Source organism: Neoarius graeffei, chromosome 5 (genome assembly GCF_027579695.1).
Source record: "Neoarius graeffei isolate fNeoGra1 chromosome 5, fNeoGra1.pri, whole genome shotgun sequence".
Lineage (NCBI taxonomy): Eukaryota > Metazoa > Chordata > Actinopteri > Siluriformes > Ariidae > Neoarius > Neoarius graeffei.
In genome coordinates, this window is record NC_083573.1 from 59,462,814 (window position 1) to 59,481,582 (window position 18,769).

Genomic DNA, 18,769 nt, shown 5'->3' on the forward strand with positions numbered 1-18,769 from the left:
CAGTAATGCAACACTGGATGCCAGCTGCTGTAAAACCCAAAAGGTGGTGGTAAACCTGTGCATGTGCACATGAACTTTGTCTGCTTGACTGCACGAAGCAAACAATTTCATGTACATTATTTGCTAGGGAATCCTCTCAAATTAAATAACTTTCCAGCCACAGAATGGCCTGGGTTTTTTTTCTGAGATATTACAGAAATAAACATATCACAATGACCAAATTTCAGAGGGAACTAAATTTCACCCATTTTATGAAATCGAAAGGCAATCCAGCTTTAATATATAACTGTGTAGCTGCTTGATGAAATTAGTAAGTCACTAGTGCCGCTTTTCCACTACAAACGCGGCTGAGTTGGGCTGAGCTGTGCCGTGCTGAGTCGAGCTGAGTGGGGCTGTTGGAGTTGCATTTCGACTACAACCGCGCTGAACCGTGCTGGCTGGAAGTGGGTGGACACATTGGGTGGACGTCACGTGATGTCGTTAGGCGGCGCAAACAGTGACATCAGTGATCTTTTAAGCGGTAGTCTCACGACCCGGAGAGTAAAACAATAAACATGGAGGACATGGTGTCGTTAGTGTTGCTGGTCTTGGTGCTGTGGCTTGTTGTCACCGACAACGCCAACAGATACTGGTAAGAGCGTATAGATGAGGCGAGGCGCATAAGGCTTCAGAAATTCTCGTAATTCGTAATTCTCCTTCTTCCGGGTTTACGGTGTTTACAGATCCCAGCGTGCTCGCGGGGCGTGTGTGGGCATGTGAGGACACTCCTCCTCACCAATCAGTGCACAGGGGAGTGTCTGCTCACGCCCCTAGCCTCACTCAGCTCGGTTTGGCTCGCTTCAGCCCTACTCCAAAACCGTGCGAGTTTTGGGGGCTGAGCAGGGCTGAAGCGAGCTGAGTCGTGCTGTTCTTAGATAGTCGAAACGCGAGCCATGTCGGGCTGAAGTGAGCTGAAGCGAGCTGAAAAAGGGTAGTGGAAAAGGGCCATAGGTGTCACCCCAGGGGCTAGGTATATTTGCCTGTAGACCCCTCCACCACAGGTGACAGATGGTAAAGCTTAGCACCAAAAGAAGAAGGGGCTAATTAATTTTGTATAGCATTACCGATGCAGCACTCAGTCAATCAGCTGCAATCAGGCAATGGAAACATGGCAAACAGAAAAAATGGAAAGGCCACCAACGAGATGCAACAAAGTCTTTCAGTGTTATGTTGACCGCATTTGCTTACTGACACATTGCAGTGTGCTATATTTTACACAGTATTGTGCCCATCACATATATTCAATATTGAAACAATACTTCATGACACACACTTTGTTCAAACACTAATAAAGCCCATGTCTCAAATCTTGCACTATGCACCAAGATACAGAATGTACTTGACACTGTAACACCTGGATTTTTGGAGAGCATTAATATCCCAGTTGACATCATCTAACACAACAAAGCTGAGAGGTTCAACACAAAACACATCTTGATTGACAGTATCTGATATTAAAGACAAAGCAGATAAATCATTCAGTGCTTGATAGTTACTTAATACAGTAACTTACAGACGTAACTTAAAACAGTTACTTAATAATGTGTCGGAATTATTTATTAGAAAAGGTGCCTCACTTGTATGCATGTATAAGCATACAGCCACTGACTGCCATTTGTAATTGAAATCAGAGAATAGAGGACTATTGTTGCTTGGCAACACACTCATCCAAGTGCATCAAGCATGATACATGAGAGAAAAAAGAAAATTGGACAATTCCTCAGTCACTGCATTCTTATCAAATAGCAGTCTCGTTAGTCTTATTTCCTTGTTATTCATAATTCGTGACCTGAAACATGCAGTTGGTAGAGGCAGCAACAGTTCAAGACACTTGTAATAAAAGTGTAAAGAAAGAGTAATAAAAGTTAGGTAGGTGCTCAGATTCTAGACCTTCAAACTAGAAGCATGTCATTTCAAAGCTTGCACCACAGCAACCGCTGTACTGGTATTAGTGAGGGAGATAATTATCCTAGTAACCTGCAAGCAAAGTAGAGAGGGGTCGCTCCAGAGACATTGGGCCTATTGATGTCTGCTCCACTGTCCAGAAGGCACAGCACTGTCTGAATAACAGCATAAAAACAAACAATATCAGCAGTGTTCATTACCACAAATCAACAGAAAATCTCCTGAGTAATATCCAACAGTGGTGCTTCCATTAGAACACAGCCAGAAGAACATTTCATACAGAATAATAAAATGCTTGACATGGCAGTTCTGAAAGTGTGCGTGTGTTGTAAAACCAAGTAGATTTTGCCATCATCCAAATTATATAACTTTTATTTATTTATTTAAAAAAAAAAAATATATATATATATATATATATATATATATATATATATATATATATATATATAGGGGCGGCACGGTGGTGTAGTGGTTAGCACTGTCGCCTCACAGCAAGAAGGTCCTGGGTTCGAGTCCCGTGGCCGGTGAGGGCCTTTCCGTGCGGAGTTTGCATGTTCTCCCCATGTCCGCGTGGGTTTCCTCTGGGTGCTCCGGTTTCCCCCACAGTCCAAAGACATGCAGGTTAGGTTAACTGGTGACTCTAAATTGACCGTAGGTGTGAATGGTTGTCTGTGTCTATGTGTCAGCCCTGTGATGACCTGGCGACTTGTCCAGGGTGTACCCTGCCTTTCGCCCGTAGTCAGCTGGGATAGGCTCCAGCTTGCCTGCGACCCTGTAGAACAGGATAAAGCGGCTAGAGATAACGAGATGAAATTATATTATATATATATATATATATTTTTTTTTTTTTTTAAATCACATAATCACCACCCCCTTCATCCTGTAAACCATTATTGTATGGCTCTGTAGTACATTTGAGGTATATTTAAGTATACTTATTACCTCATAAAATACAGTATATCACATCAGCCATGTGATCCATACTAAGGCTTTGTATCATATAAACCATGCCTTGTCAATTGACATTACTAAACAGATTTGTAACCTTACCACATTCAAGCCATGCAAAACAGCACAAAAATCAAGCAGAAAATGACCAAATAAAAAAAGTCAACACAACCAGGCATACAAAAACCTCCACTTCTGAAAAATTCCCAGTGGGGTATGAAGCTGTGCTAATTATGAAGCAAAATCATGTCGGGGATGCAAAGTGACAGAACCGCACTCAGTGGAACCCAGGGGTACAGCATTGGGATGATATTAGCCTGAACTGCTGTTAGACTGGATTTGACACTTTTGAATGGATGACAAGCATGTATTATGTTGACTGAGAAAAGGTTTTGCAAGTGAACATGTCTTAAGGCAAACTGTCATCATGTGTCTGACCAGGGGTTAAATTGGGATTGGTTATGTGGGGGGGGCTCTGCCTCGTACCCCCTGCCCTCGCCGCCCTGCCCCAATATACTTTTTGGAAAATAACCCTCTAATTTGATAACCATATCATATTGCACAGAGATATACACCTTATCTGTGTGTTGTAGGCCTATGCGTGTCTTGTAGTGCCCCCCTACACATTATGGCAGTTTGAATGTAGATTGGTTGGCCAATGTAACAGATTGTACAGGTTGTTGTACATTGTTGTACATGGGGTCTGGGGGTCCTCCCCCAGAAGTTTTTTTATTATCATACATGTTATTTGCTGAATTCTGGTGCATTTTAATAAGTTGTTAGCTGACTTTACAGAGGTAGGTTGAGCAATATCATGTTAAATCTTGTCACATGCCTACAGGTGAAAAATGTGAAGGAGAAATGTTCAGTGAGAAAATTTGAAGGCTTGCACAATCTTAAACCAAAACAGTTGATTTATTTTGGAGGATAAATGTTAAATATGCCAAAACACTGTCAGTCAAATTGTCAATCAAATATATTCATGCAGTGAATGCAACCAAATACAAACAACACTATAACATTGGAAGCATTTATAATTATTTTTTAATAATTTATTATTTAATTTATTTATTAGAATTTATTATTATTATTATTATTATGTATTCAATTATTTATTTGGCATGTGGTGCTTTTTGTATTGTCTAGAACATACATAAGATGAGCATATTATAGCAGCAAAATAGAAGCACAATCATTTGAATGCAGCAAAAGTTTTGCTGCATTCAAATGATTGTGCTTCTATTTTGCTGCTATAATATGCTCGTCTTATGTATGTTCTAGACAATACAAAAAGCACCACATGCCAAATAAATAATTGAATACATAATAACAATAATAATTACACTAATACACTAATAATATTAACAATAAATAATAATAAATTAACATTAAATTAAATATTAACAATAAATAATAAAACACTAATAATATTAACAATACAGTGAACATAATCATTATCATATTTTTTATTATTAAAAACAAAATATCAAATAATACTGAAGAGGGGAAAAAATACTGATCTAAATATGTTGTGTTTTTATTTTTAGACAGTATGTGTTTTGCTAAACACATACTGTCTAAAAATAAAAACACAACATATTTAGATCAGTATTATTTTTCCCCTCTTCAGTATTTGATATTTTGTTTTTAATAATAAAAAATATGATAATGATTATGTTCACTGTATTGTTAATATTATTAGTAGTAGTTGTAACAGCAGTAGAAGTATGTGACTATTTTGTAGCGCACTATCACTTCCAGAAAAAATTCTGATAAGCAACGAAAGCAGAATTTATGCATAGTAAACAAGATAGGCTAGCTACTTCATTAAATCCCGATGGATTAGGATCGTATGCAGGTAAAAGGGGAGACGGTGTACGGAGAAAATTATAAACAAGTCACAACGCTGAAACACAAGCCCAAAAACCCGCAAACCACGACTTCTGATTTTTTTTTAAAGCAAGCTCACAAAAAAAGAAACCCCAAAGTCGCTTATAAAAAGCGGAATTGGCAACCCACGCAGTGTTCCAGAAACCAGAATCTCTGATCGCAAGTTCTGTTCTAAATAGCTTTGACAGGTCGTCTTGTTATCAGGAAAACTATGATCTATCTCATAAAAGTCATGGGTTTATTGATTAATAAAATGATATTTAATTATTCAGAACTGAAAATCGTGAAAAGGGTTTGTTGCTTTTGATGTGTGCGTGATCATATGCCATCCGCTCCGAGCTTATGTGCCGGGGCTCAGCCCCGGACAGCCCCGGCCCAATTTAACCCCTGTGTCTGACGTTTCACATACTACTCAGCAACAGAATTGAGTAGTATGAGATGGCTCAGTTACTGCAGGGGCAGGATCCAATTAATATCGGGTACCAGATGATACCCAGCACTCCGGTATGTGCAAAGCAAAAAATAAATAAATAAATAAATAGAATTGCTGCATCCATAAATAGTAGACCAATCTTTGCAGAATTGTGAAACATACTACTGACACTGTAGTACACAAACTATATGACTAAAAGATCAGGTTCAGCTTTTCCAATCAGAATCTCAAAAAAGGATCGAGTTATAATCACAAATTGTGAATTTGAGGGTAAAAAAAAAAAAATCTTTGGATGTCTTCAAAATCATTTAATAGAAGTCGTTTTTGTGGCAGCAGGGGCATAATCAAGCATCAGCTGTGGGTGGCAAGGACTCAGGCAGAACCAGCAGGTAACACGGGAGGAGTTTCACCTGTGTGTGTGTGTATATATATATATATATATATATAAAAAAAAAAAGTGCTGTCAAGCGATTAAAATATTTAATCGCGATTAATGTCGCGACTGTCATAGTTAACTCGCGATTAATCGCAATTTAATCGCACATTTTTGTCACATGAAAAACCATTGTAATTCTCTTATCAGCATAAAAAAGTGAATGGGCTTGCTTTGTACCAATTTTTTTTTTTTTAATTGCAGAGCATAACACGTCTTGTCACAGCCACTGACATCCATAACTTCCATATTAGATGAGAAAACCAAGGGATGAAAAATAAAGTGCATATCACTGTGAAAATAAAAAAATGTTTTATTTTACTCATTAGTTTCTTTTGAAGAGAAGTATTTGCCATACAAGAAGAAAAAAAACAGATAACAAAAATAAAAACATTCATCATACGTTCAAAAATGTTCATCATAGCGTGGCACTGTATTATCTAATGCTCACTGCTTATAACTCTACACCTACCCGGTGAAGATGAGCTGGGAAACTGAAGACTGAAGGAAAAGTATTGAAAAGTGTTTTTCCAGTCTCACCTGTGAAAGGTAATCCCATGTGATCTCGTTTGGATGGTAAACCTGTTGGTACAGTTAAACGCAGCGCGCGACAAGCCTCAGCAGGAACTACGGGTGACTTGCAGGTCCAAATTAGAATTTGCGTTAACGGCACTATTTTTTTTAATCGCGTTAAATTGAGATCGCGTTAACGCGTTATTATCGCGTTAACTTTGACAGCACTAATATATTTTATGTATGTATGTATGTATGTATGTATGTATGTATGTATGTCTTGTGTTGTCTTCTTGCAGAGAAGAAACTAGAGCAACCTAGTGCCATGTGTTTGTGCATGTGTGTGCCTAAAGAACAAATAAAGTTGCTGAAAAGTGAACTTAAACTGAAATATAGCTGCAAGCAGCAATGTGGGGGTTTAGCAGAAATGGCAGCGTTCGCAATGGTCTTCAGATGCAACAATGACTGCATGTTACATGACAAACAACCAAAGATTCACAGAGATGTGAACTTATCTCCTGCCTGGGGGCTTTTGGGTAAATGCTTTAAAAAAAATTGACATTGTGACAATTAGTACCTTTTGTGAGGATTGGTCTGAAGATCAGCTGTTACCAATTTCATAAAGAAAATGTGTGACCTATAAAATATGGTCTTAACATAATGTTAAAATGAAATGTGAAAATGGTTATAAGCAGAGATTGTGGGGAATGGCTGAAAGACCATCTATGCCAATTTTTATTAATATTGGGCAAAATTTGTGACCTGTGGAAAAAAAGCCGTTTTCTAAAATTATAGCGCCCTCCAGAGGTCAAAGGTCACCAGATTTGTTGAGCCCCACTAGGATGTGGACCCAAGTCAATATACCAAGTTTGAAGTTGGTACATCAAAGCGTTCCTGAGATATGACCTCACATCCTGTTTGGCGGCTTCGCTGCCAATTTCAATTGGCTCTGAGGGGTGAACGCTTTGGAATGTCAAAGCGGCTGTAAGTAGAGATTGTGCGGAATGGCCTGAAGGCCATCTGTGCCAATTTTCATTAAGATTGGGCAAAATTTGTGACCTGTGAAAATTTGCTTTCACTTTTGATAAAATTCAATATGGCGGAAAATAGCGCCCCCAGAGGTCACCATATAATGGTTTCATAGTCTTAACTGAATAATCCATCCATGTACCAAATTAGGTTTCAACACGTGAAAGCGTTACTGAGCTAGAACACATTTTCATGAATTATAGCCCCCCCCAGAGGTCAAAGGTCATCATATTTAATGCGTGCCCTCAGGATGGGGCCAAGAGTCTATGTACCAAGTTTGAACTTGGAACGTCAAACCGTTCCTGAGATATGACCTCACTTCCTGTTTGGCGGCTTTGCCGCCATTTTCGTTTGGGTGTGGCAGGCAAACGCTTTGGAATTTCTAAACGACTATAAGTTAGTTTTGTGGGGGAATGGCCTGAAGACCATGTGCTCCAATTTTCATGACAATTGGGCTAAATTTGCGACCGCTGAAAATTTTGTTTCACTTTCAACAAAATCCAAAATGGCGGAAAATCCAACATGGCGGAAAATGACGTCATAGGGTGTGTTGAACTCGGCTTGACCCAAGGATTCCAATGGTACCTGAGTTTTGAAAATCGGGCATACGGTTCAAAAATTTTCGCTGCTAGACCCCCGAAAATTTAAAAAGCACCTTGAGTTGTTAAGCCTGTCTCCCATGAGCCTCGAAAGTGTTCTGGTTACACTGGAGAAAATGCAGTCATTGAGTCTGCACCAGTTAGTGGAGAGCCTCCAGACTCATTAGCATTCAGCAAATCCAACACCAGGCCCTCATCTCCCTGAGTGAAGAACAGGAGCAGTGCTTCCAGGCTCTGCTCCAGACCAGCAGGTGATCCAGAGCCTGGTCCAGCCAGCAGGTACTCCACCCACTGCTCCCACAGATGCTGCAGCCCTAGCCCACATACGGTAGCATTAGTCAAGATGAGTCTGAGGACAACCCCAAGGCTTTCGTGGAGTTGTTTGAGCATGTCGCAAACCTTGCAGTGGGTTGCCCATCTATTGCCGCTCCAGTCAGGAGAAGCCCAGTTCACAGCTCAATAGCTCCCAGCCTCTAACTTGCTGAAGTATCCAGACATGAAGCACGCAATATTGCAGCAGGTTGGCCCCACCTCAGAGCAACATTGCCAGTGCTTTCGCGCTAGCCTTCAGTGAGATAAGCCGCCAGTTCGCCTTCACCCAACAGCTCCATGACGCCAGTGGCTGCTGAGGGAAAGTGGATACCGATGACATTGACAAACTGCTCCAGTACCACTCGGTTAATCAGTTGTTGACAAGAACAGCAGCCTGAGTCCAGTGGCACCATGCTGCATCGCTGGAGGAGGTGGTCCAACCGGCAGAGGATCATCTGGTGGTCTTTCCAGGTTTCTTGCTCTCCCTCTCTCCTCCTGGATCTTCTGGCCATGCCCCTATTCCCACAACATGGAACCAGGGGCCAATTCCTCCAAAGCCCACTCTCTGAACATGCATCCCTCCCAGTTTTCCCTCAACCTCTTGTACAGTCATGCCAATGCTGCCACTAACTCCCTCTCTCTCTCCACAGGTGGAACCATCCGTGCTCACCAAGATTGGGACAAAGTCCAGGTAGGCCCACAGGCATGGCAAGAAAGCCAGGCATTTCCAGGCTCAACACCCCCTTAAGGAGGCGGGGATTCTGATCCGCATTCCCAATGCGCCTAGGGCAAAATATTTACAATATTTTGCGCATTGGTGTGGATTAATTCAAATGAAAAGGATGTGTCAAAGAAAGCCATTTTCTCATCCAAAGCATTCACACCATTAAATGCCAGGTTAGGAAAACATGTCAAATCCAATTCAATCAGCCCAGCACTTCATGCCAATATTGGCTTAAATACTGGGACTCAGTAACAGATCTTTCAATAAAAACACCCTCAGACTTTAAGGATAATGTTTCTGTTGTAGTTTTGTGAAGCAAGATGTATAATAAGAATAGTTATGGAATACATGATGACTAATGTATTAATACTTATGACAAAAAAATTAAATATCCTTAGTTTAAATACGGAGGGGATTATAGGAAATCGGGGTGGCACGGTGGTGTAGTGGTTAGCGCTGTCGCCTCACAGCAAGAAGGTCCTGGGTTCGAGCCCCGTGGCCGGCGAGGGCCTTTCTGTGCGGAGTTTGCATGTTCTCCCCGTGTCCGCGTGGGTTTCCTCCGGGTGCTCCGGTTTCCCCCACAGTCCAAAGACATGCAGGTTAGGTTAACTGGTGACTCTAAATTGACCGTAGGTGTGAATGAGAGTGTGAATGGTTGTCTGTGTCTATGTGTCAGCCCTATGATGACCTGGCGACTTGTCCAGGGTGTACCCCGCCTTTCGCCCGTAGTCAGCTGGGATAGGCTCCAGCTTGCCTGCGACCCTGTAGAAGGATAAAGCGGCTAGAGATAATGAGATGAGATGAGATTATAGGAAATCGCGTGCACCGATTGGTCAAAAATTCGGGCTCATCTCATTCATCTCATTATCTCTAGCCGCTTTATCCTGTTCTACAGGGTCGCAGGCAAGCTCTTGATAATCACCTCGAGCGACTCGGCAAAATGGCGGCCAATCGTTTAGTCACCATAAGTGAGGAAGAATGACAAATTATGAAGGAAAATGCTGTTCCTAAAGGCACAAACATGCTATGAAGTTTTATCCAAAACTATCCAAAGGTAAGCTGGAATTGAGATTTATTATATCCATTTCAAAACAACAAAAAAAGTATTTTATGTGACTTGTCATAGATGAGTGACAAGCCTGCATGCATATCACAAGTCTGTGCTGTGATGTTATTCCATTTGCATGGAAATTTTGAAGTTTGAAATAAATTATATTGATCAATTTTAAAAAAAAAATTTAAATTAAAAAAAAAAAAAAAAAAAAAAATCACCTGTGTATTTGTACTAAAACAAAATTATGTGCCTCAGGCTCAGTGAATATTGGTGATTATTATACATACAGGCCACTTTTTCCATGGAATAAAAACATGTATTCTAGTCACTTCTAGCAGGTTTATTGATGGCATGCAATATTATCATATCGCTTATCCTCCATGTATTACACCACTCTCCACAATGGAGAATGAGCATGCAATATTGTTATAATATTGCACATTGTCAAGACAACGCGACGTCACACATCGGAGCGCTTGTGAAGATCCAACGACAAAACTTTTCTGCTGTGCATGCGCACAATCATTTCTTTGTGGGCCAGGAAAGAGAGAAGACGAGGCTAATCCAGTGCTACTGCTAAGATTAGCTATGCTGTAATTAAGCACTAAATAAATAAACTGAAAACTGAAACTAAAAGATGTGCTGAACACCTGAAAGGCTACCAAAGCTTCATTGTATATTCTTCACGCATATTGACAAGAGAAAAACATACCAACGGACAGAGACACATTGGAGATGTAAAACTTCTGCGCTAGCAAGTGACTGACAGTTTGCAAACAAACATGGCCGCAAGGTTTGCTTTGTTAAAAGCGGAAGATTTTGACAGAATTTTGGCTGCCAGGTCGTTTGGCTGCCGTTGTGTGCAGTTGTTGATGACTTTAAAAGTAACGCAGTAAATTACACAGGGAAAATAACAACAACAACAACAACAACAATACTCTGCTTGACTGCGCTAGCATCGGCCTTCGCTAGCATTGACCTTCACAAACTACACCAGCTAGAAGGTAACTGGATTGCGACGCTAACAGCACTGAGTCGTGGGTAAATTCACATTGGCTCTTGCTAATGCTACACAGGCTGGAAGCTACAGTGGTGCTTGAAAGTTTGTGAACCCTTTAAAATTTTCTATATTTCTGCATAAATATAACCTAAAACATCATCAGATTGTCAGACAAGTCCTAAAAGTAGATAGAGAACCCAGTTAAACAAATGAGACAAAATTATAATACTTGGTCATTTATTTATTGAGGAAAATGATCCAATATTACATATCTGTGAGTAGCAAAAGAATGTGAACCTTTGCTTTCAGTATCTGGTGTGACCCACTTGTGCAGCAATAACTGCAGCTAAACGTTTCCGGTAACTGTTGATCAGTCCTGCACACCGGCTTGGAGGAATTTTAGCCTATTCCTCCGTACAGAACAGCTTCAACTCTGGCATGTTGGTGGGTTTCCTCACATGAACTGCTCACTTCAGGTCCTTCCACAACATTTCAATTGGATTAAGGTCAGGACTTTGACTTGGCCATTCCAAAACATTAACTTTATTCTTCTTTAACCATTCTTTGGGAGAACGACTTGTGTGCTTAGGGTCGTTGTCTTGCTGCATGACCCACCTTTTCTTGAGATTCAGGTGGGGTTTACATTAGACCGTATCAGCGGATCATCAGGTTTAATCGTTTTAAAAACGATTAGTGTGCACACAGCAACGCCAATACACGATTCACGTGCACACAGCAACCCCAATACACAGATACGCTCGGCTCCGCAGGCATCCTGCGCTTCAAATCACTCCGCCCTGAACAGCGAATGCCCTCTGGAGGGTGCACACTCCGGCCCTGCGCAGCTCACAGAGCGCACGAGTGGAGCGCACGAGCAGTGATTTGGGACTGAGCCGCTGTGTGTGTGATCTCAGTGCATGTCGGGCATGCGCGTCACTTACCACTTGCAAGTGGAAGGATGGCAAGCCTAAAGACAATCATAACTACACAATGGGCAGTATTTGCATCAGTATTTGCAGTATTTTCATACTTTTATACTCTTTAATGAAAGGTGATACAAGGCGGAAGCCCGCGCCGTTTTTCAGCAGTCGCGTCACATGACCAACGCCAGCAAATCAGGAAGGTGGATGTCACAGTGACGTTGTCCAATGACAACGCCAGCTAGAGCTCAGCACAGCGTATCCGCGTATCCTCAATGTTTACACAGCACCGGACCAGACAAAATCTGGATTGAATACGTGGACCCTGGCGGATTCCCGTTTCCCGGTGTTTCAATGTAAACGGACAGTGCATCCGTGAAGAAAATGAGACAGATACAGTCTAATGTAAACTTGGCCTCAGTTCATGGACAGATGTCCTGACATTTTCCTTTAGAATTAGCTGGTAGAATTCAGAATTCATTGTTCCATCAATGATGGCAAGCTGTCCTGGCCCAGATGCAGCAAAACAGGCCCAAACCATGATACTACCACCACCATGTTTCACACATGGGATAAGGTTCTTATGCTGGAATGCAGTGTTTTCCTTTCTCCAAACATAACGCTTCTCATTTAAACCAAAAAGTTCTATTTTGGTCTCCTCCATCCACAAAACATTTTTCCAATAGCCTTCTGGCTTGTCCACATGATCTTTAGCAAACTGCAGACGAGCAGCAATGTTCTTTTTGGAGAGCAGTGGCTTTCTCCTTGCAACCCTGCCACGCACACCACTGTTGTTCAGTGTTCTCCTGATGGTGGACTCATGAACATTAACATTAGCCAATGTGAGAGAGGCCTTCAGTTGCTTAGAAGTTACCCTGGGGTCCTTTGTGATCTTGCCGACTATTACACGCCTTGCTCTTGGAGTGATCTTTGTTGGTCGACCACTCCTGGGAAGGGTTACAATGGTCTTGAATTTCCTCCATTTGTACACAATCTGTCTGACTGTGGATTGGTGGAGTCCAAACTCTTTAGAGATGGTTTTGTAACCTTTTCCAGCCTGATGAGCATCAAAAATGCTTTTTCTGAGGTCCTCAGAAATCTCCTTTGTTCCTGCCATGATGCACTTCCACAAACAGGTGTTGTGAAGATCAGATTTTGATAGATCCCTGTTCTTTAAATAAAACAGGGTGCCCACTCACACCTGATCGTCAATCCATTGATTGAAAACACCTGACTCTAATTTCACCTTCAAATGAACTGCTAATCTTAGAGGTTCACATTCTTTTTGCCACTCTCAGATATGTAATATTGGATCATTTTCCTCAATAAATAAATAAATGTCCAAGTATAATGTTTTTTTATCTCATTTAACTGGGTTCTCTTTATCTACTTTTAGGACTTGTGTGAAAATCTGATGATGCTTTCAGTCATATTTATGCAGAAATATAGAAAATTCTAAAGGGTTCGCAAACTTTCAAGCACCACTGTAACTGGATTGTCGAGCTAACAGCACCAAGTCGCAGGTAAGCTCACGCTGGCCTTCGAGAATGCGGATATGAAGAGTGTGTGTATAATAATAATAATAATAATAATAATAATAATAAAAATAAATGGCTTTTTTTCATGGTCTATCAGATATATTCCATTCAGCTAGCATGATACTAAACTCGTAAACTCGTCTTCGACTCTTTCAGTATCATGCTAGCTGAATGGAATATCTGATAAAGCACTCAAAGCCAGCCAATATTATTTAAATAATAACCTCAACTTCATCTCGGTTGTTATTCACTGATCTTCACTTTGCCTTTGGCGAATAATTGTAATTATTAGGCTCACTACAATCTCAGAAATGTAATTAATTAAATAAATATTGTCTTACAGTCTTGTGTCCATTCTGGCAGGCCACGTGTAGGGCTGTCTGACCCATAGCATCTTCTACATCCACATTGGATACATGCTGTACCAAGTCATGAAGCAGCTCTGTCCTCCCATTAACTGCAAGCCAGTGAATCTGCAAACACAGAGTTAGTACATGAAACAGAAAAGGTGATCTAGAAAACAGCACTACAGGTTTAAGAATACATAGCTAAATCAACATCAGCTCTTAAAACATTCAACAGCAAACAGCAGCAGTGTAAATAATTATAATTATGATCAACATATACTTACAGCAGTTAGGCCCTCATTGTTGCAGATGTTGACATCTGCATTGTACTCCAACAGTCTACCCATGCACTTCTTCTGCCTGTAATGTAGGTATGCATACAACTCATGTTATTTCTGCAAATAATACAGGAATTAAGGCAAATGTTGGGTGAAGCCAGCTTTTCCCCCCTCAAAGTATGCACTAATTCCAGCATTTGTTAATATTAGGTGAGGGATCCCAAACAGAGAAATACTCCTGGAGCTCCACCATCTTTATGATTTTTCAGTGCTTTCTACATACCTAATCCAGCTCATTAGCAGATAATCATTTCTCTGTGAGCTGGATCAGGGAAATCCTGAAACCATGCAGTGCAGTTTGGTTAGCATATGGAACTGTATTGTGGCCTGGAGATGGCAGTAGTGTATTATATTCAAAAAAAAAATACTTTACCCATTTCTTGCTGCCAGATGGAGTGGGGTACATCCAGAGATGTCCTGGTAGTTTGGGTTTGCTCCTCGCTTCAGTAAGAGGACCAAACATTCTACTGACCCACAGCTGAGACAATATGGGGAGAAAATACATGTTGCGAAATCAGGTGCATTCTGTGCAGCACAGCAAAACTAGCAGATTCAAATGTTCAGCTATTCCTTTGTGAATTTAGCAAACAACCTTTAAAGGAACAGTCCACCGTACTTCCATAATGAAATATGCTCTTATCTGAATTGAGACGAGCTGCTCCGTACCTCTCCGAGCTTTGCGCGACCTCCCAGTCAGTCAGACGCGCTGTCACTCCTGTTAGCAATGTAGCTAGGCTCAGTATGGCCAATGGTATTTTTTGGGGCTGTAGTTAGATGCGACCAAACTCTTCCGTGTTTTTCCTGTTTACATAGGTTTATATGACCAGTGACATGAAACAAGTTCAGTTACACAAATTGAAACGTAGCGATTTTCTATGCTATGGAAAGTCCGCACTATAATGACAGGCGTACTAACACCTTCTGCGTGCTTCAACAGCGCATTGATATCTGAGCTCCATATCAATGCGCTGCCGAAGCGCGCAGAAGGTGTTAGTACGCCTGTCATTATAGTGCGGACTTTCCATAGCATAGAAAATCGCTACGTTTCAATTTGTGTAACTGAACTTGTTTCATGTCACTGGTCATATAAACCTATGTAAACAGGAAAAACGTGGAAGAGTTTGGTCGCATCTAACTACAGCCCCCAAAAATACCATTGGCCATACTGAGCCTAGCTACATTGCTAACAGGAGTGACAGCGCGTCTGACTGCGTCTGACTGACTGGGAGGTCGCGCAAAGCTTGGAAAGGTACGGAGCAGCTCGTCTCAATTCAGATAAGAGCATATTTCATTATGGAAGTACGGTGGACTGTTCCTTTAAGTGTTTTGAACATAGCGCACTGAACATATGAAGGATGCTGTGATGCACTAAATTAGAAGCAAGACTTGAACATCAAAGGCTGTGTTAAGCTATGTCCACATTAATATGGTTTAGTTTTAAAAGTGTTTTAAAACAAAAATTATCTCCGTCCAGACAAGCGTTTTAGCTCCATATCAAAAATCAGTTCGTACTAACACCTGAAAATGCATATCGCATGACCATTCACGTACACTGGGCATTGCACATGCCAGTATAAACAGCTGATGCCACATGTTTTCTGCTGGAAAAGGTCATGTGATCGGAACCTGACAAATCAGGGAAGGATGCACCAGGCCAGATAAGACCCAATCAGTAAGCAAATGTGGGTATCTGCATCATTGTTTCCAAAGATCTCCATTTTTGCCTGTCTACAATAAAATGCTACCCCAGAGTTTTCAAACTAAAACACAGCCAGGAGCATTTCTCTGTTTTGTGGGCTCAAAAATTCTGGAGTAGTGTGGATGCCAGGTATAAACATCACAAAGGCTTTAATGTATTTTATTATTAAAATGCATTAATGTGGACATAGTTTTAAAGAGTAAACTCAAACATCAACATACTTGGCTGCTATATGAAGGAGGCTTCTCTTTACTCGTCCAAATGCATAGTTGACGTCAAACTTGGAGTTCAAGAGCAATTCTGAGACTGATCTACAAGTGTGGGGGGAAAAAAACATTTTAAGCACCAGCATATTCATCATATTACATTATATTTACTTTTATGTTTTGGTCTTCTACCTGTGTTGATCAGCCATCACCATAGGCATGAGCGTGTAGACAGCTGTCTCATTGTCTGTACAGAACGTGAGAATAATAATAGCAATGTAGGTTAGTTCAATTATCCCAGAACAATGACAGTTTTGTTTCCTTTCATTGCACAAAGCACTGACATAGTATAAAGAGTCAAACATTGCTTGTAAATGCAAACTTGTCTGTGGGCTAAAGGAGTCCCTGTAGACAGGATATATTCACAAGTAATTTACCCTCACTGGCCAATTTATTAGCTATACCTACCTACATCCTTGGCTTATAACTGCACTAACATATACAATTACTGAATGCAACCCTTATGCCTCTGTGCACAATTTATCCCCCACTCCAGCGTACAAGTCTATAAGGTGCAGCAGCTTTACTGGGCTTTATTTAACACCCCAGTGTCACTGCTGAGTTGAGAACAGTCCACCAAACTAAAATATCTAGTCCACAGTGGTCCTGTAGTCAGTTATGAAGGGCTAAAGTGTCTAACTGTACCTACAAGGTAGAGTAACAATTTCCTCATAAATGTTAGCTAATAAGTTAAAAGTCCCAGCACTGAAAGTGTCCCTGATGGACTCATAGTACTACATTTACTAACATGTCTGAGAATAATCCAAAAAAAAAAAAACTAGAAAAGCACTCGGAGAGCGCAGACCTCTGCCAAGAATCCTTTAAAAAAAAAAAAAAAAACGGGATTCAGAAGGTGATCTGGATCACCGCCAAAATTTAATGGATTGTTACTTGTGCCCAGTCACACCTCTGGAAAAAATTTCAGAGCAATCCGTTCATAACTTTTTCCGTAATGTTGCTAACAGACAAACCAACAAAACAAACCAACGCTACCGAAAACAAAACCTCCTTGACGGAGGTAAAAAAAAAAAGTCAGTGTTTCAATTATTATAGTGGCAGTCCAGTTTCCTCCCACATTGCCAAACCATGCCAATAGGTGAACTAGCTATGATAAATTGACCCTAGGCGTGTGTGTGTGTGTGTGTGAGAGAGAGAGACACCCTGCAATGGACTGATGTCCCATCAAGGGTGCATTCCCATTTCACACCCAGTATTCCCAGGATAGGCTCCAAATCCATCATGAACATGATCAGGATAAAGTGGTTACAGAATTATGGAAAGATGAAAAGAAGTACAGAAGTATGTTAGGAAGGGAAGGAAGTACAGATGGGCGATGGATGGATGGATGGATGGATGGATGCTTTCTGGTGATAGACACGGCAGAAGTGGTTGACCGACACTGTACAGCAACAGATGAGTTGTCATCAGTAATTGTTTACCCACAAAGTTCATCTACATGGCCAATGTATCTGAAAAAACATCCAATAAGCATGTAGAAGAAGGGTTGGTGTACTTTATGAAACGGCAGAGTGCATCAAGCAAAATGCCCAATCCCCATGTTACCACACTAAATATGGTAAAGCAATACTCCACCATTCATGGGTGACGTTATTTTGATGTCCATTTGCATGCTTGGGAAGCAACCAGCCCATCATTGGGCTGTGACTTCCTGGTTGGTGGGTTGGTGGTTTTTTGTTTTGTTGTTTTAATTGTGTGTGTTTTAATTGTGTGTATGTGTTTTGTCATGATTGAAATGCAACAAATGTTTATACAACCTGCTTAATTTGCTTTAATAAAGCATTACGGTAGTGTGTGTGTGTGTGTGTGTGTGTGTGTGTGTGTGTGTAGGCCTTACGAAGATGAGAAAATTATCTTCAACGGTGTCAAATCAGAAACCGTGGCTCTATCATTCACTCCACTCGTGTGAAAACTGAAATCACAACATTAATTCCAAATGTGTTGAGTGAAGGGAAAGGCTGGAGCCCTACCTTCAGGGAGCTCCACAGTCCTGGCGCGGCGTAAAGAGCGCGTCAGCCGGTTCAGCTGTACATTTAACTGCTCCATCGCCCTTTCCATCATACGAGCAGAGAATTCCTTGATGGAGCTGGTGTAATCACGCTTCTGTTTCTCTCCCTAACTACATTTAAACATTCAAATTCATTACGCTGTCCATTTCGTCAAGGGGCTTGGCAATGGACAGATCAATCCAGCATTCAGAGACATGACGCCCCTCTGATCCATTTGACATTATTTCCCTCTGAGTGCTCGCTTCCTGTTTTCATTTATCCTGCTCGCGATGCATCCTGGGAAATGTAGTTGCAGGTTTTTTCCCTGTTAAATTCTTAAAGGTATCACACAGTAAGAAGAAACCTTTATTTATCACATGTACGCTCAAATTTGTCCTCTGCATCTAACCCATCTGGGGTAGTGAACACACACATGTGCACGCACAAGTGAGCAATAAGCACGCACGCATACCCAGAGCAGTGGGCAGCTGTATTTGAACTGCGGAGGAAACCAGAGTACCTGGAGGAAACCCACACAGATATGGGGAGAGCATGCAAACTCCACACAGAAAGGCCCCCATCGGCCGCTGGGCTTAAACTCAGAACCTTCTTGCTGTGAGGCGACAGTGCTAACCACTACACCACCGTGCCACCCACAGTGCAGTACTGTGCCGATGTGTGAGCACGCACAAATAAATGCTGTAGAGGAAAGATACCTTCAAAAATAAAATTAAATTAAATGTTTCTAGATTAAAAACACGATAAAGGGTAGTAAA

The 18,769-nt window shown here is 41.2% G+C and overlaps 1 protein-coding gene across 2 annotated transcripts in view; it reads right to left on the minus strand.

The window, feature by feature from the left end:
• hace1 (HECT domain and ankyrin repeat containing E3 ubiquitin protein ligase 1) overlaps positions 1–18,251 on the minus strand; it is a 57,641-nt gene extending 39,390 nt beyond the window's left edge. Inside the window, exons 1-7 of one of the 2 annotated variants that reach the window (XM_060922152.1) lie at positions 17,976–18,251; positions 16,120–16,174; positions 15,943–16,032; positions 14,396–14,500; positions 13,969–14,044; positions 13,679–13,810; positions 2,017–2,099 (exon numbers count right to left, since the gene is read on the minus strand). In XM_060922152.1, the coding sequence (XP_060778135.1) occupies positions 2,017–2,099; positions 13,679–13,810; positions 13,969–14,044; positions 14,396–14,500; positions 15,943–16,032; positions 16,120–16,174; positions 17,976–18,066 (632 nt within the window). In that variant the 5' untranslated portion in view covers positions 18,067–18,251. Of the gene's footprint in view, positions 1–2,016; positions 2,100–13,678; positions 13,811–13,968; positions 14,045–14,245; positions 14,323–14,395; positions 14,501–15,942; positions 16,033–16,119; positions 16,175–17,975 lie in introns of those variants that run through there. The other variant, XM_060922153.1, reaches the window with a different exon arrangement.
• Positions 18,252–18,769: the final 518 nt, after the last annotated feature.